This window comes from Macadamia integrifolia, unplaced genomic scaffold (genome assembly GCF_013358625.1).
Source record: "Macadamia integrifolia cultivar HAES 741 unplaced genomic scaffold, SCU_Mint_v3 scaffold_22A, whole genome shotgun sequence".
Taxonomy (NCBI): domain Eukaryota; kingdom Viridiplantae; phylum Streptophyta; class Magnoliopsida; order Proteales; family Proteaceae; genus Macadamia; species Macadamia integrifolia.
Window position 1 is genome coordinate 316,311 of NW_024870651.1, and position 21,104 is coordinate 337,414.

The 21,104-nt window shown below is 37.1% G+C and overlaps 2 protein-coding genes and 1 long non-coding RNA gene across 3 annotated transcripts; all 3 read right to left on the reverse strand.

Annotated features, from left to right (window-relative positions):
- Positions 1-5,296: 5,296 nt before the first annotated feature.
- LOC122071458 lies at positions 5,297-8,604 on the reverse strand. Its single transcript, XR_006138187.1, has 4 exons — positions 8,500-8,604; positions 6,339-6,542; positions 5,689-5,785; positions 5,297-5,599 (listed from the first exon to the last, which is right to left on the reverse strand). It is a non-coding gene; the product is annotated as an uncharacterized LOC122071458 (long non-coding RNA).
- Positions 8,605-13,497: 4,893 nt separating this feature from the next.
- Positions 13,498-15,551, reverse strand: LOC122071474 (patatin-like protein 2). The gene is made up of 6 exons (XM_042635835.1): positions 15,397-15,551; positions 14,992-15,173; positions 14,642-14,828; positions 14,322-14,483; positions 13,786-14,088; positions 13,498-13,677 (listed from the first exon to the last, which is right to left on the reverse strand). Exons 1-6 carry the CDS (start codon positions 15,535-15,537, stop codon positions 13,498-13,500), a joined length of 1,155 nt encoding a protein of 384 aa, XP_042491769.1. The 5' UTR covers positions 15,538-15,551.
- Positions 15,552-17,449: 1,898 nt separating this feature from the next.
- LOC122071471 (patatin-like protein 2) lies at positions 17,450-20,732 on the reverse strand. Its single transcript, XM_042635831.1, has 7 exons — positions 20,466-20,732; positions 19,860-20,041; positions 19,533-19,719; positions 18,549-18,710; positions 18,145-18,447; positions 17,838-18,013; positions 17,450-17,752 (listed from the first exon to the last, which is right to left on the reverse strand). Exons 1-7 carry the CDS (start codon positions 20,604-20,606, stop codon positions 17,680-17,682), a joined length of 1,224 nt encoding a protein of 407 aa, XP_042491765.1. The 5' UTR covers positions 20,607-20,732; the 3' UTR covers positions 17,450-17,679.
- Between the last annotated feature and the right edge of the window lie 372 nt (positions 20,733-21,104).

Genomic DNA, 21,104 nt, shown 5'->3' on the forward strand with positions numbered 1-21,104 from the left:
TGGGGTTTGCCCCACAGAGCGGGACCTTCAAGGATTTGGTGGTCGACCGATAGGAAGAGGACCATGTGATGTTCCTCGAGCATTGCTACCGGATCTAGTACGTACCATCGTATCCTTGTACCTGGATCATACCGTACACAAAACATTGGTTAAGTACCTTAGAATTTACATAAGCACATAATTATTTCCCATTCTATGACATAGCCCACGAAATCAATTTCACTCTATGGTTCACACACTCTTAGATTGACCTTAAAATTTCAACCTGGCCACATAATCATATGCCAAAACACGGGGTATTGTAGTGTATGATGTCTTGTATCCAGCCACAGCTTAGCCCCAAGAGTACTGTGCTAGCGCTTCGACAAGTAGGATGGCGGTCCCGCTCGATTTTTTTTCCTTTATTATTGCTAATAATGTATTATTATTATTATTATTATTTCTCCTATTATTATTATTATTTTATTTATTTATTTATTATTATTGTTTATTATTATTATTATTAATTTTTTTCCCAACCGACTTGCGGCTCGGGTCGGGACCTATCGGTCCAACCCGAGGCAAACTCAAAGGGGCTTTTAAGCCTCTTTCGATCTTCATTTCTCCCATCTTCTACCTTAGGCTTAACTCAAGGTGATTTTGGAGGGTTACTTGGTGCATCCACTCACGATTTCATTCAACGATTCCACGGATTTTGGAAGATTCAAGCACCTTTCACTCTCAAGTAAGTCTCTTCTCTTCTCTTCTTGGAACATATATTTTGGGTGTTAAATCCATCCATTCTTCCCAAAACTTGATTTTTTTTATGTTTCTTTCCATAGAATAGTCATTCCATGAGAATATGATGCTGCTTTTGTGACTCATTCATAGTTTTGGGCTTTACTACCCAATCTATGAGAGAAAATCCTAAACCGTGCCCTAATTTCTCCAATTTGGGATTTTCTTCTATTTATTCTCTTTTCTCCCCAACTAACAACTCAAATGAGATTTCTTATCCTTGATTTGCACTTACATTATTGGAAAGATCATGGGAACTTGTATATGCTTGCAATTCCATCTATTTTCTATGAAAATCCATCTCTTTTGTGTTAGGTTTCTTGAAAAAAAAAATTTCTGGGGTTTCTATGATTCTCTTCACTTCGTTCCATACTTGTGAACAACTTTGAATCACTTACCATTAATTGTTGGAGCAATGATATTTGAATTACACTTTTATGGGATTTTCATTCTCTTGGATTGAACTTGCACATTGAAATTGGGGGCTTTCTACCATTTGACACCAATTACCCCACTTGAGGAAATTCTTATGAGGCTTTCCATCACTTCTCACTTGCCATGCTTTATACTCCTTTGTTACTCTTCTATTTGCAACATGCTAGTGGATATTATGTTTAGGGATTTCCTCCTATTCATTTCTCTATAGCTTAACCACCCCTCTTTTTATAACGATCAACATTATGTATTTAGGTGTATTTATATGTGCTTGCTCACCCTCATGTTTACTTCCTTTGTCATGCAACATTCTTACTTATCAGTATTTCTTTTCTTTTCTTACTAGGATGTCTTCTCTCAAGGGCAAGGAACTCGCATCCTCTTCCAATAGACATAGGGCCACAACTTCAAAAAGGAAGGGTGTAGGGATGAGTTCTTCAGCCCTTCGTATAAGGCAACAAGGACATGCCCCCATAGATCCTCTAGACTATGATGAGGGACTCTTCCAGAGTTTGAGGGTAGAAACGAATTGGCAGACCTTTCTAAAGAAGTCTGTGATGATGGAGAAAACCGTGGTAACTTGTGATTTCAATAAGATTCAACTACAAGAGAGGTATACTGCACTGGGTTGGCAATCCATCCTTAATATTGGCCGCCCATGCTATGAACACCTTGTTCGAAGATTTTATTATAATTTGGAGGTCTCTTACCAGTATGGGGAGTACTCAATCACCAGCATGGTGAAGGGGGTGAACATTTGTTTAACTGTGGACACTCTTGCTAGCATTTTAGATATGTCATCAGTTGAGCATCAATTCTGTAGCCCCCCAAGGAGTAAGCCCATGGGCCCATCCTTAAGTTCGGAGATGCAGGACCACATTTACGAGACCATTAGTGGCAGCAAGGTGAGTCCAGATTCCGAGGCGAGATACAACCCGGAGGCTCGTGTATTTGCTCGTTTGGTTCAGTTTAATTTGCTCCCTAGAGGAGGTCATAGGAACCAAGTGGGCTTCATGGCAGCCTACATTGCCTTCTGCATCTACAAGGCCTTGGAGGGAGGTGCCGAGCATTTATGCTTGCCCTACATTATACTTAAGACTATGAAGCATCATGCCACACATCCTAGAGATGGAGGTTTCCCATATGGTAGGACCCTCACTAGGGTTTTCGAGTTATTTGGGGTGGATTTCAGTGGTGAGGAGGGAAAGACTTCAGCGGATAAATTTAGCAGGGAAAACCTACACGGGATGGGTCTCCAAGCTCTTATAGATGTACCTTAGAGGGCAGGAGCTCAAGAAGGCAGGAACAGGGGGAATGTCCACAGGGAGGATGTTCACATGGAGGAGGAGGAAAATAGTGAGGAGGAAAATAGTGAGGATTATGTTCCTCAATTTGAGGAGGAGGACTTTCTGGACGAGGATATCCTCGAGGAGGAGCCTCTTAATTTGAGGAATGTTGATCCTGACTTTGCTAGGGTTGCAGACCCACAGCATAGAGCCCCACCACCTGAGAGTGGCGCATTTGACTTTGAGAGCATAATGACCAGTATGAGGGCTTTAAAAGATGGGCAAGATTAGCTTTTGAGAAGACTATATGAGAATGCTTCTAAAGAGGAAAATATCTTAGAAAGGCAGGCTACATTAGAGAATTCCTTTCTAAGATTGAGCGAGGATTTGGACACAACGGCCAATGCTATTTCAGTGGACTTTACCCGGCTCTGGAGGGATGTGCAACTAGTGAATGCGAGGTTTGATTACTACAATTGCTGGCTCAATGTTAAATCGAGGCCTAAGAGGGATGGAGTAGTAGAGCTAGATGATTATAAGGGTCTCTAAGGACTTAGCTTGCCTATCCTAATCAAATTTTTACTTGTCTCCATATTGTCAAAACCTTGATTTTAATGTTGCACCAAAAGTATGGTTTTGAAGCACCCAAATTGCAGTGCTATAGAGCTCGTAGTCTAGCAAGAGGAGAGACTGTTGCCTGCTATGTCTTGTCTTATGCAAAATTGCCCAAATATGGTCATATTCTAAGAAGACATAACCCTGGTACTATATTCAAGCTGATACCATATGAGAGACAGGACTTCACTAAGAATCCACAATTCAAGAGATTATTTGTTTATCTTCAAGTTTGCAAGAATGGGTTTTTGGATGGATGTAGACCCTTTATAAGTCTAGATGGATGTCATCTGAAGGGGAGGTATGGAGGTGTGCTATTGTCTGCAATCTCAGTTGATGGGAACAATGGAATATATCCAGTGGCCTTTGGTATTGTTGAAGTGGAGAACAAGGATAGCGGGGTATTTTTCTTACACTGTTTGGGATCAGCTTTGAGGTTGGATGACTTGGACATAGGTCTTACCTTTATGTTTGACAAATAGAAGGTGACATTCTTTAACTTGTTTGATTATTATTTAGAATATTAACTTGATGTTCCTTTTTATAATAATAGAAATTTGTATGCTTGTTATAGGATCTTGCAGATGCTATATTTGGCATATTCCCAGGAGCACATCACAGAAACTGATGCAGACATCTGTATAGTAATTTCAAAGCATCATTCCTTGGACTATTGTTGAAGACCCAATTCTAGATTGCATGCAAAGCACCTAATGAGTTCATCTACAACAAGGCAATGGAAAGAATTAAAGAGGTCAATAAGGAAGCTTATGATTGGTTGGTGAAGAACAACCAACCCTCAATGTGGTATAGGCATGCATTCGATAAAAGAGCCAAGAGTGATCATGTAACTAACAACATGACCGAGTCTTTCAACAATTGGATTGGAGAATTGAGGAGTAAGCCTATCTTGACTTTAGTTGATGAACTTAGATGTAAGTTGATGAAAAGGCTAGACAAAAGATACAAAAAAACTGTAACTATGGAAGGCAAGGTAATTCCAAGTATCAGGAAGAAGTTGGATTTGATAGTAGATGAAGCAAGATTTTGTAATGCAATTCCATCAGGAAATGAAGAGTTTGATGTCATAGATGGGAGTCCAGAGTGGTTGTACACTTGTTGAACAAGACATGTTGTTGCAAGGCATGGGATGGAACTGGAATCCCTTGCAAGCATGCTGTAGCAGCCATTAGGTTCATAAGAGGTGATGTTGAAGCATACTGTGACCCATTTTATAGTATAGAAAAATACCGGTTGTCACATAGGGAGATGATTCACCCAGTTCTAGATTTAACAACTTTGGAAGCTATCAGTGATACCAATGAAGTGTGGCAGCCTGTGGCATTGAAGAGATTACCAGGTAGACCTAAAAAAAATAGGAAGAGGGAACCTGATGAGGACGCACCCAGAGAGCTAAGGAGAATGAAGGTTATATGGTTCAGTGTGAGATATGCAAGAAAAAAGGACATAATAAGAGGACTTGCCAGAGAGATGTAAGTGATAATGAGAAACCACCTATTAGGCCAAGAGGTGGTTTGAAGGTAATGACTTTAAGTACCTACTGAATTTACCTTCAATGTTTTGGTTTGGTTGAAGCATAATAATTGTTTGAAACTAATTAATCTTGCTGTTTATGTGTTGATTACTTCATATGTGAGGAAGAATTTTGATGTTGATCATGATGGAACTCTCAGCTCACAGATGGTAACCAGATCACAAGCTACAACTACAGGAGGTCAACCCACTGTTAAAGAAAGACAAAGGGAGAGAATGGCAAAGAAGGCAGCAAAGAGAGCTAGCAAAAAAGGGGAGAGTAGAAGGAAAAATTAAAGAATGATGGAATTTATCATATTTGATAGATATTATGTTTTGTAATATCATCCTTTTATGGATGTTTGAGAATTTGTGGATGGGAGTCTTGGTTGACCTTGTATTATTTAGTTTTGGTGGAACAAGTTGTTCATGTAATGAAATTGTGGTTGGGTTTTTTTAGGTCCTTCTGAATAAAGTTGGACTTCTTGTCATGAATATGAATGGATCTTGTTGTTATGAGTATGAATAGAACTTGTTATGGATGTGAATGGAATTTGAGATGTTAGTGATAGATCTTGTTGTTATTATAGGTAAGAATTGGATGGATTTTGAAACATACACTTGAAAAATCTAAGACCCAAATAACCTCATTACATTGATAGGGATCACATGATCTACCCAAATTTTCCTTTCATTAATAAAGATCACATGGTCTATCTCGATACAATTTTTCCTCCTTAACTTATCCACTAAAATAGATGAAAATCAACACTAATAAGGTTATTACAATATGACCCATCATATTGAGGGTATCCTTCAAATTATGGATCTCTTCAGCAAGTTTTTTGAACTCTTCCATCAGTCGCTCCATTTGAACATTACCAGCATCTATAGTTGTTGGAGTAGTTCGTTTGGTCACATTACATTCATTTGGTGCATCCTCGGGTTCACACCTGCAAAAGAAGCCACAACCTCCTTCTGGGAACTCTGGGCAAAAATAAAAGAGTTTGTTCATGTTTCGGGCGGATTCAGATATTCTTACTGATTCCCGTCTCTGACATCCACACCTTAAGTTCCTATACTTTAGAGGGACTTGGGAGTTGTTGGAGTCACGAACAATATTTGTTGACATATTTTACCTGCAAATGATCGACCATAAAAGTAACAAAATTAATGGTGGTATTTTAGATTGGGAAAAAACAAGACAATTTCAATATGATTGAATAAGCAGGTAGTTAGTATTGATTTTCAGGAGAAAAAAAGATTTTCAGCCTTACAAAGAAAAAATTTTGATGGGTTAGCGCTCTCTAAGGAGGATGTGATCACTTTGAGAACATCCAAAAAATTGTACACAAACAAGTCCACGGTTTTTCAACAATCACAGAACATCAAGGTCTCAACTGGTAGCAGACTTGAGAACGGTAGCAGATGTGAGAACGGTTCATCCCCAAAATCGAATTCTGAATACCCTCTAACACATCTCTAACACATATCAATGGTTGAAATGCAAAATCTAACTTTGAAACATATCAATTGTGAAATATGGGTTTGAAAGAAGGCAATGAACTTTTATAATGTGAAATCTAAGTTTGAAATAAGATAATGAATCTTTAAAAATGGAAAATTCAGGGTTTGAAAGAATGCAGTGAATAGAAGAAAGGGAAAAACTACTCCCATGATTTGAACTCTCACCTTACTTGCTCGCTGCTCCTTCGATGGAGGTGTGGTGGTGGCTGTTACGGTTGCAGCTAATCCTCCGATGCTCAGCCTCAATCAATGTATCATCTCCTTCGACAGAACCTCAATGTCTCCTGCTAAAATGGTCGGGCTTCCATGCCTCCTGCTCGGATTGATCTTCAACGTCTCCTGGTAGGATCGAGCTTCAATGTCTTCATTCTAGGGTTCAAGAGAACAACCCTTCTCCCGGTTAATCGTTTGAGTAGAGAAACCGATTTGAAGAGAATAAAGAAAATTGTCCTTCCCTAACCTTATATTTACTTTGAAGGTTAAAAGAGTAATTTTGATTTTTAAAGTAATGGTGTTAGACTTTAGTGGTACGGTTGATATTTTTGACACTTTAGGATGGTATATGATATAAATTTCAAAAACAGGGGTGGTACAAGATAATTTTCCAATAAAAAAAAAAGGGAAAATTTTCTTGCACCACCCCTAAAAGTTTTTGTTACTTCATCTGACCCCACAATTTGAAAATAATATCCACTGCATGATGAGTAACAATGTTAACTTAAAATATAAAAAGACTTTTTTGACCCTTTTACTAATCTCTACAAAAATGTTTTTTTTTTTTCACACTCCTTTCATTTTTTTCCTCGTCCTACAGGACGACATAGAGTCCGAAGACCGAGGTTCAGATCTCCTCTCTCGCATATGACAATTCAAGAAAAGGTCGGCCAGATGGCCCAAATCAAATTGATCTCCTAACTATCGGAGATTCAGATGCCTGGGTTACGACTGGGTTGGAGAGATGTTGAAGCAAAGGGTCTCCAATTCAGTAAATGGAGCCCAGAAGATCTGGTGTAGTCGTCTAAAATTTTGCTTATTCTATTACAGTTTGAGAGAGAGAGAGAGAGAGAGACGTCTTTGATTTCTATCCGAATGAAAAAGAAAGGGGAAAAGGGGTATTTCCTGCAGATTGCATGAAATCTGTGAATAAATTCAAAAGAAATAATCCAAATTAAAAGAAAAAATTCAAATTTGTTCCAGTCTAGTTAATTCAATTCGATTGTTCCCCAGTTTTTTTCCTGTAGCTGTCCATCCATAAGAAATCTATCAGAGTGGCATTTTTTAACTACCTCCCTGGTTCATGTCTCTGATTTAAGAGGTTGAGGGATTTTGGTGGATGTGGACATAGGGAGATTTTCTTTCATGTTTGAACTCCAACAAGTGATGAATAAGGGATTTAATTTCAGGGAGTGTGTTGAACAGTGGAGTAAGTGCTCCAAGCCTAGACACGACCCTTGCGATGAGGGTGGACATGATCGATGGGTACCAGAAGGCTGCCTTGTTCTTACTAGACTTGGGATTCCCGGCCTTTATGGCGTCGACGCCATCCATGGCTACAATAATGTCTTTGGTGCCACTTTATTTCCTCACAACATCGGCCTTGGAGCTGCAAGATCCCTCATTATCTTCTTCCCCTCTCACTCTTTCTCTTTGCCCTTTTTTCTGTGTGAGTCGGTGAGACTCTAAGAGGCAGAAGCTTGAGATCATTGAAATGAAACTAAATCAGATTTTGGCCAATACTGTGATTAAGAGATGAAGATTTAATGGTGAGATTCAGAAGAGCCACTGCCTTGGAGGTTCTTGTCAAGGTTTAGGTTCACAAAAAAAGTAAGACACTTGACCAATTTGTGGTTTTAAAGTGAAGGGCATAATGGTAAGTTTATCCATATCCAAGGGTAGTTTGGTCATTTAGATAATAGTACACTGCTGACATCACCATTTAATGAATTTTTTTTTTCTAACTGAATGAATTTATTTGAAATTTTCTTATGAAAATGAGGAACGTACGAGATATTTTTTCAAATTTTGGGGGTCACAAGAAATAATGAATATTTTAGGGGTGGTACAAGAAAATTCACCCCCCAAAAAAAAAAACAACAAGAAAATCAAGAATTGAAAGAGACCCAAATGTGGATACTAAAATTTTCAAACATTCCCCATTTCTTTTGCTCTCATTTGTAGCATAATTAGCAAACTCAAGAAACTAAACTTGTAGATTTGATAACAACTACAAGCTAATAATCAATTGATTTAGAGATGAAAAGACAACGATTACCACTAGAGGAGGAGGAAAAGATAGCGATTGCAGAGAGAGAGAAGGGGGGAATACCTGCTATGGACTCTACTGCTAAAGATGATGCTCGCGACTTCCAATAGATCGGCTGAAGGAGAGTGTCTTCAATGGAGTTCCGGGAGAGAGAGGATAGGGTTTGAGAGCGAAAGAGAGAGAGAAGGGATAGGGTTTGGGAGGTTTTTTATCAGATAAGCATAAAAGAAGAGTAAGTTACTATTTTACCCCTGATTTGGAGGGATTTATAACATGTGTTAATCAAAGTTTAGCGCAAAAATCAAATAAATGATTTGTTGTTACAAATCACAAATCACAAATCACTTGAGAGTGATTTGTGATTTATTCTAATTTATAATAAATGAAAATAAATGTTATAAATTATACCAAGCATTTGTAAAAATAGAAATAAGCTAAATAAATACAAATATAAATCAAACCAAAGAGAACCTAAAGAAAGAGGAAAGATTTTAGGAGAAAGTAGCAAATTGTTTACTTAGACTGAAAATACAATAAGGGAGAGAATTGGATATGCCATCAGCTTTAAGGTAAGTCAGCGGCATGTACATCTCTCCTCCCCTTCTGGAAAGACCCTCTTACCTCCTATGTCCAGCTTGTGTCCAGCCCAAGCCTGAAATTTTGCTAACTTACCTGAGGTTTATGAAACTATCCCAATTTTTGTAGTCCAGCCCAAGCCTGAAAATTTTCATGGCAGGATTGGCCTGATCTCTGCTCAGCCCAATAGCCTGGCCTGGCCCAGTCTGAGCCCAAAGTATAAATTATATACACATATTAATCTATGACATATTATATATTTCTCATAGTGTATGCATATTTCATGTGGACATTATTAATGCTTGTTTCATATATTTATATATGTATTTATCAATTTAGATTATTTCAGAACACATACACGTCCCATTTTAATGGGCCTAGATTATATATTATTGGGTAAGGGTGTCAATCGGCTCTGTTTCGGTTTTTTGGTTTGGTTTCGGTTCGATTCAGAGGCATGATGAGGTAAACCAAAACCGAATTGAGAACTGACTCGGTTCCATATTTGGAAATTCAAGACGATTTAATTCGGCTCAGCTTGGTTTGGGTTCCAATTTGGTTTTGTAATATAGTTTTAGTTCGGTTTTGTAACTCGATTTTAATTCGGTTATGTAAACGGTTCTACTCTTGCACCATGATTGTGATGGACCAAAGGCCATAATGGGCTGAAGTTATGAACATTATGGTTATCGTTAACTCTAAAATTATCTTAGCATGTGAATTGTAATAAATTGCAGAAAACACTTACCAGAAAAAAAAAAATGGTGATTTCTCATACACTCAAACCAATATCAATTCGGTTTGAACTGCCAGTTCTTGCACCCTGAATCAGAACCGAACTAAACCGAGGTGAATACTCATACTCAAACCAAATTTGAACTAAACAGAGTCGGTTTGGTTAATTCTGCTCGGTTCGAGATTCAATATTCAGTTTCGATTACAAATTAAAACCCTTAGGCTGGGATCGCGACCTGATTGCGAGGCCATTGTGTGGGACCAACTAGAGGAGATGCACACGCATCCAATTAGGTTGTAGGGTGGTACTTTTCTCCATCCCATGTGTCTAGGCATATGAGTTGCGCGACCGGGTATGGAGTTTTGTTTTTGATTCATATCAACTTTCATGGGCCACCAGCCCGTGGTCCATAATGAAGTAGCTTGCCCGAGCCTGTCCCTAGCCCAAAAATTTGCAGGCTGGGCTGGGCCTAAGCAATATTCTTCTGGTACTATTACTTTTTCTGTTTTTTTTGGTAGAAACCGGTCTATGTATTAACGCGCGACGGCTATTAATTTTTCTTTTACATCATCAGGATTTGGTGGGTCTCCCGGGTGAAGATTATTCAAAACCAATCTAGCTTCTTTCTTTAGCTTAGTGATATAGGAACGAGTTACAAGCAAAACGTCAGAAATGTATGGTTGAAGACTAAGGCACCGTTTAATAACGTTTCTGTTGTTTTTGTGTCTAGAAACAGCAGAAACGACTTTTCACGATTTCGGAAACAAAAATGGATTTTTTGGTATTTGATAAACCTGTTTCTTGAAACGTTTTTTGCAAACATAATGCCACTAGAAACCCAATAATATCATCAGATGTCCAAAAGATAGAGAGGGTTCGGTTGATTATTTTTAGGTTTAAATAGTTGAGAGATTTATCGGGCATAACATCATTTTTTTCCTCTCAAATTCATTTCTAGAAATGACGAAACAAGTCGGACTTGTTTTGTCAAAGTCGTTTCTAGAATTGTAAATAAGCATAAATTTTGATTTATGTTTTTAGAAACAGGTGAAACGGAACAACTTTATCGAAAACTTTCCAGATTGTTTCTCCATTTCTGGGAACAAGAAAACGCAAAAATGGCAGAAACAGAACGTTGTTAAATAGTGCTCAACTCTTAAAGCTATGGTTTTTTATCTGGTGGAAAAGGCATAAAACTTTGACAAAAATATATATATATATATATATATATATGGAAAAGGTTAGGTATGCCGCCGATATCAAGTATGCTAGCACCCATTGTGTTTATCTCTCTCTTCCCTTTTTTTGAAATGATCCTCATATCATTCCTGAATGATACTCCATCATGTGTTCCTATTGGTGCTATCCACTAGCATACTTGATATCGGCGGCATACCTATCCCTCTCCCATATATATATATCTTCTTGTAAATATTCCACATGAAATGAGACATTTGATTCGATGTGACCTGACTGAAAGCCACATGTTTTTGGTGAATAATTAATGGACAAGTGTTTTCCGTCTGTAAGTGCTCGTGCCTGGGCATGCGAGCCCAAGAGGGGTACGGTGGTCATTACTTGTCTTTGTCTATGATGCAAGAGTCATTCTCAAACAGAAAACTTTGTTCCATAATTAATATATTCAACAAAGCAAAGAAGATAAAGGATAGAAAAGTATCAATGATACATGAAGGGTCTTTCTCACTTGAAGCTATTCTCAGAATTTTTATTTATTTTTTTATTTTTTTTATTTTGAGAGGGTGGGGTCGGGTGGGTTTTTTTTTCTTCTTTTTTGGGGGGGGGGGGGGGGAGGCCAAAGGGTCAAAGACAATTCATTGTATAAAGTATGTAATCCTACAAGTTGATAGTGCTATTATTTCAAATGTAGAAATCTATGTTTACTATTCATATCTTAACGACATGTAAGGGCTATATATGCCCCACCCCCTTTTTTTTTTATAAAAACTTGTGACATCAGATCTCTAATAATTATAGGGTGAGGGTTCTCTAAGGAAGCAACGTACTCTACAACTTTTCACATTTTTTTTAATAAATGTTTTTTTTTTTTAACCTTTAAAATATCAATAAAATAAAATAGGTGGGAAGTTGCAATGTACGCTTTAGGCTCAGTGAGTCTTTTCCCTAAATTTTATCAAGAACCAAAAAAAAAAAAAAAAAAAAGAGTTATTATTGACATCCCTTGGAAATAGGTAGGGAAAAAAAAAACCTATTTCTTGGCTCTTTTCTTATATTATTTATTTTATAAAGTTTTAACTTATTAGCTTTTCAATCGTTGTTGTAAGTGCAAAAATAACAAAATAACCCTTTACTATACTTGGAAAAAAAAATTGGCTTACCAAAAAAAAAAATAAAAATAAAAAATGGCATAATCTACATCATTTACATGTCTACACAATAAAATTTAGTTACCTCTGAAGCCAACAATCATAAATGTAGTTTGGAACTATGTTGAGATTCTTATGGCAACCGTTGCTAGTCAGATAGATTTGAAGACTATAATTAAAGTTGCAATGGGTAAAAAGATTCATAATTTGTTAATATCCCATTTGTTTTGACGTAAAATTTGCAGAAGTAAAATAGAGTAGAGAAATTATTTTGTTTTCTTCTCGGACATTATTTTTAGTAATTTTGAATATAAAATAGTAAGATACTTAATTTTTTTTCTCTTTAATTACTTTTTATTTACATCAAACAGTGCCTTAATTATCAAACAAAAAAAAGAAAAGAAAAAAAAAAAACTTTATTAGAGCTCAAAATGTGCCATAGGGTGGCGATTAGATCACTTGTATATGAGCTATATGGCAAGCATAATCATATCACATGGCAGAAAGAAGCATCAGGGGTTAAATAAATTAATAATTATTCTGTACTTATGAAATTGCTTAGGTAAATCACAACTCGGTGAGGAGATCAAATTGATACATGTTGTTAGGGAATAATTCATAAGTGTGGGACCTTGGATGACTAGATATATATACACCAATTTGACGTTTCAAATAACAACTTAAGCATTTGGATTAGACTTCTTCAATATGGTATTAGTCACCTCACCTTAATAGCTTACTTTTATATTATATTGGCCTCCGATGTCCAGGCATTATAACTAGTTAACCTTATAAGCCATAGATATGGAGCTAGTGAGACTTTTTTTTTTTTAGATAGGTTTGTCCCCAAAATAATTACCCCCACAAAAAATATTATTCAAAATTGTATGCATTTGTGAGTGTTGAGGTTCAACTCAACTTTTACATCACTTATTTGCAAAAGAAATAAAAAACTGTAACATACTCTTAAAGAAAATGACTACGATAATCCGAGCAATAGCTCAATAATAGTACTTTCCGATGATTTTTTTTTTAATTTCTTATTATTATTAAGATGGATACATTATAGAAGAGGAAGAGGGGGAGGGGGAGGGGGAGGGGAAGGGAAAGTTATAGCCAGAAGACTCGAACTCAAGATCTTTTGGTGAGTGTGAATTTATCACACCACAATCTTCGATGATAACATTATAAACTTGCATGGCACCAATTACTTCTCAACTTTAGTATGGGCTGATCTTTGATGACGGAGTTTTCTTTCATTCGAGAGCAATTTCGCAACCCTGTTCGTAACGAAGAAAGTAGTTAATATTCAATAAATTTCGTAAACACAAGAAGAGATCAATCTTAATTAATACAATTTCACAAAAACAAAAATGGGTGAGAAAAACATGAAATTAATAGGACTTACCTTTTAAGAGCCTCTGCATTAGTAACACCATTTTTAATAGTTTCAGTGAGGCCAGTCTCTAAATTCACCCTCGAAACTGGTTTGTTCAGTAACTCTTCTCCAACCTTCACAAGACTGTTCAAGTTTTGCTGGGTAGAAATATCAACTGATGATACAGTTCCAGTTAATGAATCATCCTGATTTCCATTGGAAGAACATAGTTAGTAATTCACCAAAGTGTGACCTCAAATTGTCCTTGGAACTCAGATTAGATCATGTAAGAAGAAAGTTATCTGTTCAATTACCTGAATCCTTATGTAATTATCTTCAGAGTGCAATGCTTGAAAGACCACACTTAGGTGGAGGTCAACCATGTCTCCACTTGCTTGAGAGAACACATCAACTAATGGAGTTGATCCATCATTAAATAACCATTTTATAGCACCCCACTTGGCTGCCACATTAGCATTGTATTTTTGTTCTACCTTTGCTACACCAGTTCCAATGGAGATGACTAAAAATCGACCATAATCCATTGGCTTGATAGGGAAGAAATCCGGATGTTTCTTGGAGATTTGTTTGGTGATTTCAGCAATTGTAACCAAGGCCTAGAACCATATGGGTGAAAAATCCATTAGCTTCTGTAAACTTCATTTCTATTGCTTACCCATCTTTCGTAGGAGAGGCTGAAACTTAGAAACAACATCTCTTACGAAACAGGGGGTAAGGTTTTGTATATTTGCCTCTCTCATATCCTGTGATAGTAGGAGTCTCGTGCACTAGATTGCTCTTATTTTTCTAAATTAAAACAAAATAAGAAGGTTTTTGAGAAGGGAATTACCGGATTATTGGCAGCTACACCACCGTCAGTGAGGTTAAATTCACTTACATTCCCATCTTTATCTTTGTTCTTGAAGTAATAGGTTGGAAGGTATGTTGGAGCTGCAGACGTACCAATACATATGTCCGAAAGTTGAGCATTCATTGTGGGATCTTTGCTAATCTGCATTAGAGAAATAAAGAAGAATAAATAAGCCCATGTAACAACTTACAAGCCCAATAAATAAAAGTCATGCATAGATACACTTTTATTGAACATGAGAGAGAGAGAGAGAGAGAGAGAGAGAGAGGAGAGAGAGGGAGAGAGAGGGAGAGAGAGACCTTATAGGTGGAGAAGATGGTAGGCTGGAGTTTCTTAATATCAAAGGTAGGAATGACAATAGATGTTAGGGTTTGGTTCAGCCTTGTTTCTCCCAGCTTCTTCCTTATAACACTATGAAGATACTTCCCGTCGTACTTGGGTCCATTCACTACTTTGAACAACTTCATGATCAAACCAAACAAGCCTCTGTGATTGGGGGAAAAGAGAAAGGATGAGGAGGAATTAGCTTCTTAATCGTTAGGTAAGTTCTTTGTAACTTGGTATATTTGGGGACAAATAAATTATATAAACTAAACAATAAAAGAGCAACCTAGTGCATGAGGCCCCACTATATTATATGATTTGATACCTATCCTGTGGAAAAATCTTAGGAGAGTTTTCAAGGTAGAAGGGCTTGATATCTTTAGCAGAAAACATAGGACGATTGTTCTCATCTGGAGCTGTTAACATAGCAGTCACAAGACCGCCGGTACTTGTCCCTCCGATCACATCAAAGTAGTCTGCAAGTCTTGCATCCTCACCATCTAATTCCTGCCCATCAAGGAAATAAGAAAAACCTACTATTTAAGAGCTAACATGGATGTTGCATATATTATTGAACTTTGACATCAAAACATATGTGTAGGGTTTGCTGGCTAGTCAGGCCGAAGCCCTAGACACACATAGTTAACAAAAGAAAAAAAAAAAATTAAGTTCATTATATAGGCTATGAATTTAAGCTGTGAAATTTGGTTACTAGGACTTTAAAAGAGACCTGAAGTTGTGACTCAAGGAACTCAAGAATGGTCGCTGGAATGATCCCTCTTATTCCTCCTCCATCAATACTGAGAACTGTAATTAGGTCCCCAAACGTGGGAGGTCGTATCTGAAGAACGGGAGATGGCTTTCTCTCCATAAGGAACTGATTGATTAGGGGAAAATAAAATGTAAGACTGAATGAAGTTATAAACAAACATGATCTACCAATATATGTATTTATAATCAGTCTTTGCTTTGATATGAAGATGATGAGAGGGTATATAGATGGAGGAACGACCTACCAAGAATGTGTGCCTAGATTAATTTGATTTCATTTTTCTCATGGCACTACACGTATTTGAATTGCATGAATTCTCAGTTGTATCATCTTAGTTAGGTGATAATATGGAAATCAATTTACACATGATTCTTGAATCTCACATCATTGTCATGCATTATTGAGGTTTGGTGGCCTCCCACTCGCTCAGGCTAAGACCAATCTCTTCTCTTCAACTTGGTGACAAAGGGAGAAAGAAGACTTATGAAATGTACGGTTAAAGACTTACTGCTTTTGGTAGAAGATGGAGTGGTTTTTTCCATGCATGGGCCCCATGGTTTGGTAACATAGGTACATAAGTTGAATTAATGAACATTGTTAAACTTAAATAAAGGAAAAAGGAGCTCTACCCGTTTGGCATTCCTGTCTGATCGTGAAAATATCTAATGATTGTGGGTGCAGTTGAGTCTTTTCACCCAGCTGTGTATGGGCATAAGGAATGCCAAACGAGCAGGGTTCTTAGAAACATCACTGGATTAACAAAAAGATGTGTCACCTCCAAAGCCTTGACATGCTCTAGAAATTTTGTTAATTGCAACTATGGAGGTGGCTTTGAAGCTCTTTGATGAAGTTTGAATTAAGAAAGTATTTTTGGGTGATAGTGAATTAAGAAAGTAGAGTTTAATTAATTCATGAAACCATTAGATACACGAACAACCCCGTAGATGCATGAAATTCAACTCCATGGTGGGTGATAGCTTTGTGTTAGCTTCTCTTGCTGTACTTTGGATTTTATAAGATTTTAGACAGACTTGTGGATTTGGAAGATCAGTTTGAATTGAACATGTAACACTCATATTTGATGAAGAATTCTAGTTTCTCCACCTACTTCTTTCCTTCTATCATCTGATTCATCTCCAAGGCAGAATGCTTTGTTGGCCTAGAAAATTTTGAAGAATATTGAAGATATCAGATAAGCCTTGAAAATTCTATCTTTTCCTGACTTTTTTTAGAATATGTTAACTTTTATTTGAATCATAGTACGGTTTATTCCCTTATCTTTTCAAAAAGGATGGAAATAATTAAAGTCAGTTTCTGATTTTAATTTCACATTATCTTCAGTATCATAAAAGCCAAGCTGGTCACTGGTTCTTTGTCAATAATTTTCTTCTATTTTTTTATTGAAATCCTTTTGCCTATGGATCCAAAAGTTATAAATAAGGATGACTTGACACATTGTATGGTTAAAGCTTAAAATAATTAAAACATAAGCAAGGGGAAGAAAGCTTTTGTCGATTTCTTTATATAAGAATTAATGCATCTTTACATAAACCAGAGGGGTAGGATATCTTCTACAATAAAGCATGAAGGAACCACACAATTTTAAATTCTGTGACCGATAGGTTCGAACTAGGGTAGCCCTCCAATTATATGGTCAGAACCCATTGAATGAGATGTTGTGTAGAACAGTAACCTTATTGCATCATAAAGGGCGTACTCGATGTACGAGACTCCTGCATGTACAAGGTCCAAGGGGAATTAGGTTTACGTAGCCTTACCCCGAGAATATCCCTATCAAGTCCTTATTAAGTTGGGACAAATGATGTTTTCTGAAAATCATAGTATATGGGAAAAAAATGGTACACAAAATCCATAGAAAAGAATTCTATCCAGGAACCCATTGATTGATTTTCTAAGCTATTTATTGTACACATTATTTTATGATCCAACCCTCATCCGAAGGGACTAGAACTACACAACCTTACCCCGAGAATATCCCTCTTAAATCGCTAGTAAGTTGGGAGAAATGATGTTTTCTAAGGATCACAGTATATGAAAAAAGTGGTACACAAAATCATTAAGAAAGAGTCCTATCCAGAAGCCCATTAATTGATTTTCTAAGATATTTATGGTACACATTATTTTATGATCCAGCCCTCATCATTTACAAGAATAAGAACTTCACCACCAAATTTAGTATTTTATGGCGATGGTATCATAATTAAACTTGTGAGGCACCAGTTATTTCTCAACATTATTGTTGGGTGATCTTTGTTGACGAAGTTTCCTTTCATGTGAAAGCAATTTCGCAAACCTATTCATAACAAAGAAGATAATCAATCTCAGTATAAATTTACCAAAACAAAATGATGATCAAAACAACATGAAATATGCCTTACCTTTTAAGAGTCTCTGCATTAGTAACACCATTTTTAACAGGTTCAGTGAGACCAGTCTCTAAATTCACCCTAGAAACTGGTTTATTCAGTAACTCCTCGCCGGCCTTCACAAGATTGTTCAAGTTTTCTTGGGTAGCAATATCAACTGAAGATACAGTTCCAGTTAATGTATCATCCTGGATTTCCATTGGATTGAAGAGCTTAGTGAGTAATAATTCATAGAAGTATGATCTCAAATTGGAGTCTTGGATAATTAATATAACCATCAGATTAGTGATTATAAGTATAAAGTCATCTGTTTAATTACCTGAATCCTTAGGTAATTATCTTCAGAGTGCAAAGCTTGAAAGACCACACCAAGGTGGAGATCAACCATGTCTCCACTTGCTTGTGAAAACACATTTACTAATGGAGTTGAGCCATCATTAAATATCCATCCCATAGCACCCCACTTTGCTGCTCCAATAGCATTGTATTTTTGTTCTATCTTTGCTGCACCAGTTCCTATGGAAATGACTAGAAATCTACCATAGTCCATGGGTTTGATAGGGAAGAAATCTGGATTTTTCTTGCAGACTTGCTTGGTGATTTCACCAATTGCAACCAAGGCCTAGAAACCATGTGGGCGAAAAGTCCATTAGCTTATTATGTAAGTTACTATGATGATGCAAGGAGAAGATCAAACAAGAAGGTTTTCAGGATTGAAATTACCGGATTATTAGCAGCTACACCACCATCTGTGAGGTGGAATTCTCTTACATTCCCATTTTTATCTTCATTCTTGAAATAATAGGTGGGAAGGTATGTTGGAGCTGCAGAAGTGCCAATACATATGTCTGAAAGTTGAGCATTCATTGTTGGATCATTGTTAACCTGCATGAGAAGAATAGAAAAGAATATCTTGTTTGGTGAGAAATGAATCGTTTGTTATACCCTTAATAACTTATCGAAACTAACAAGAGTAGAACAAATTTAATTGCAGATGCACTGAAATGTTTTTCTTGTAAACAAATTCAGACTGGACCCAGTACCCTTACCCAACCAAAATAAATGAAAAAAAAAAAAAAATGCATTTATTACATGGACATGCCGAAGGTGGGGAGGCTTGTTCTCTAGTCAGTTCCCTGCTGGTGAAAATTCCAAAGGTGGGGTCTGGATGATATTTTTTGGTGTTTCTCATTTTCCCAATTTCTTTATATATATATAATTTTTATTTTAATATATATGATCCAAAAAAAAAGAAAAGAAAAAGGTTGATCAAGAAATTTTAGCCTTTATTTTTTTTGGGGGGGGGGTTGGTGGTGTTGGGAAGAGAGGTTTAGATGGATTTGATCTACATAGACATAGCTGTGTCACACCTACCACTTGTTTCAATCCAATGGTTATCGATACATGTGATTCACATGGAAATTAACATGTAATTCTCTGGGGTGAAAACCCCCCTACACCACCCCACCCCACCCCCCCCCCCCAAAAAAATAAAATAAAATAAAAAGCAAACCTTGACTTAGGACCTCATCTCTAAACTTGAGACAAATAATTTGAATTAAACGGAGCTGGCCCCAGACCCATGTATGTATCTCATCGCCTAGCTAGATGTGGATGTTCCATAATCTACTAGGGGGAAGTTCCCTTCGCCAAGTCTCTCAAGGTTTCTATGAATTGTGTGTGAGTGAGAGAGAGAGAGAGAGAAACCTCATAGCTGGAGAAGATGGTAGGCTGCAGTTGCATGATATCAAAGGTGGGAATAACAGCACAGGTTAGGGTTTGGTTCAACCTCCTTTCTCCCAGCTTCTCCCTTATAATGCTATGAAGATACTTCCCATCATATTTGGGTCCTGTCACTGTTTTGAACAGCTTTGCGATGGAAGCAAACGGGCCCCTGTAATTGAATAGAAAGAGAAAGGATGAGGATTTAGCTCTTCAGTAGTTAGGTTAAGTCCTATATAATTAACTTGTAACTTTGAAGACACATTAATAGAGTAAGTTAAGCAGTATTTACTATATTATTTAATTTAATACCTATCCTGCGGGAAAATCTTAGGACAATTTTCAAGGTAGAAGGGCTTGATATCTTTGGCAGCAAATAGAGGACGATTGTTATCATCTGGAGCTGTCAACATAGCCGTCACAAGACCGCCGGTACTCGTCCCGGCAATCACGTCAAAGTAGTCTGCAAGTCTTGCATCCTCACCGTCCAGTTCCTGCTCCATCCAAAAAATAAGATAATTCTACTGTTAAGGGCTAACTGCCTAAGCACAAGCAACACAATCAAAGCTTCCTAACATCGATGCTGCATAAATTATTGCACTTTGACATATTAAGTCATATAAATGTACAATAAGGCTATCTAGCTAGGCTAGCTCAATGGAAGTTTATATACATGGGTTCATACAAGTTCCGATCAGGTCCTCGTACGAGAACTATTCTCGTATTGTGCTTGATCCACACATGGAACCCACTCAATCTTTCTCTTCTTAAAACAGGTCAGCTTTCACATTGAGTGGATTCATGTATGGGTCGGACACCGTACAAGAATGATTCTCACACAAGAGTACCTGATCCAAACTTGGTTCATAGGTGGGTTAGTTTCTGCTTGTGAACTGTGGTTAGGGTTTCAAAAGAGACCTGAAGCTGTGACTCGAGGAACTCAAGAATGGTCGCTGGAATGATCCCTCTTATACCTCCTCCATCAATACTGAGAATGGTAATTAGGTCCCCAAAGGTGGGAGGTTGTATCTGAAGAACAGATGATGGTTTTCTCTCCATAAGGAATTGATTCAGAGGAAAGGGGGAAAAAAATTAAATGTCACACTGGATATAATATGTAGTGAGAAAGTGGAGTTCGTTAATGCTCAAGAGCTAGCTCCAAATATTAGATCTTTATTTGTAGTAAGCAGCTGGTGTTAGAAGGATGGTAAGGATGAGAATGGACAATGAAGTACGTATTTATAATATATTTTTGCTTTGATGATGAGAGGATGAAAGAACCCACCCAACATGAATGTATGGAAAGATGGAATTGACACGTACAGCCAACGATGAATGAGTCCAAGGACCCCCCTCTAGGCCTCTACTCAATTGCAGAAAAATCCAAACAGGACTTTTCCAAATAAGACTTTCAATTGCAGAAAAATCCAATTAAATTAACTTGATGTGTACAAGGGACATTTTCCAAATGTGAAAATGTGAAGTGCCTGTCTTATTTTTTTGGTAGAATGAAGTGCCTGTCAAAGAGTCTTACATTTTATAAATTAACTTGATGAG

Bases quoted from the DNA above. Each gene is read 5' to 3' on its own strand.
- LOC122071474 (XM_042635835.1), bottom strand. From the start codon at position 15,537: ATGGAGAGAAAGCCATCTCCCGTTCTTCAGATACGACCTCCCACGTTT. The intron at 15,174-15,396 runs GTCTCTTTTAAA...CTTGATGGGCAG, and splicing joins TCCTTGAGTCACAACTTCAG to GAATTAGATGGTGAGGATGC. The intron at 14,484-14,641 runs GTCTCTCTCTCC...TCTCTAATGCAG, and splicing joins CCATCTTCTCCACCTATAAG to ATTAGCAAAGATCCCACAAT.
- LOC122071471 (XM_042635831.1), bottom strand. From the start codon at position 20,606: ATGGAGAGAAAACCATCATCTGTTCTTCAGATACAACCTCCCACCTTT. The intron at 19,720-19,859 runs GTATTAAATTAA...ATTCAATTACAG, and splicing joins AAGATTTTCCCGCAGGATAG to GGGCCCGTTTGCTTCCATCG. The intron at 18,448-18,548 runs GTAATTTCAATC...CATGGTTTCTAG, and splicing joins GTGTAGCTGCTAATAATCCG to GCCTTGGTTGCAATTGGTGA.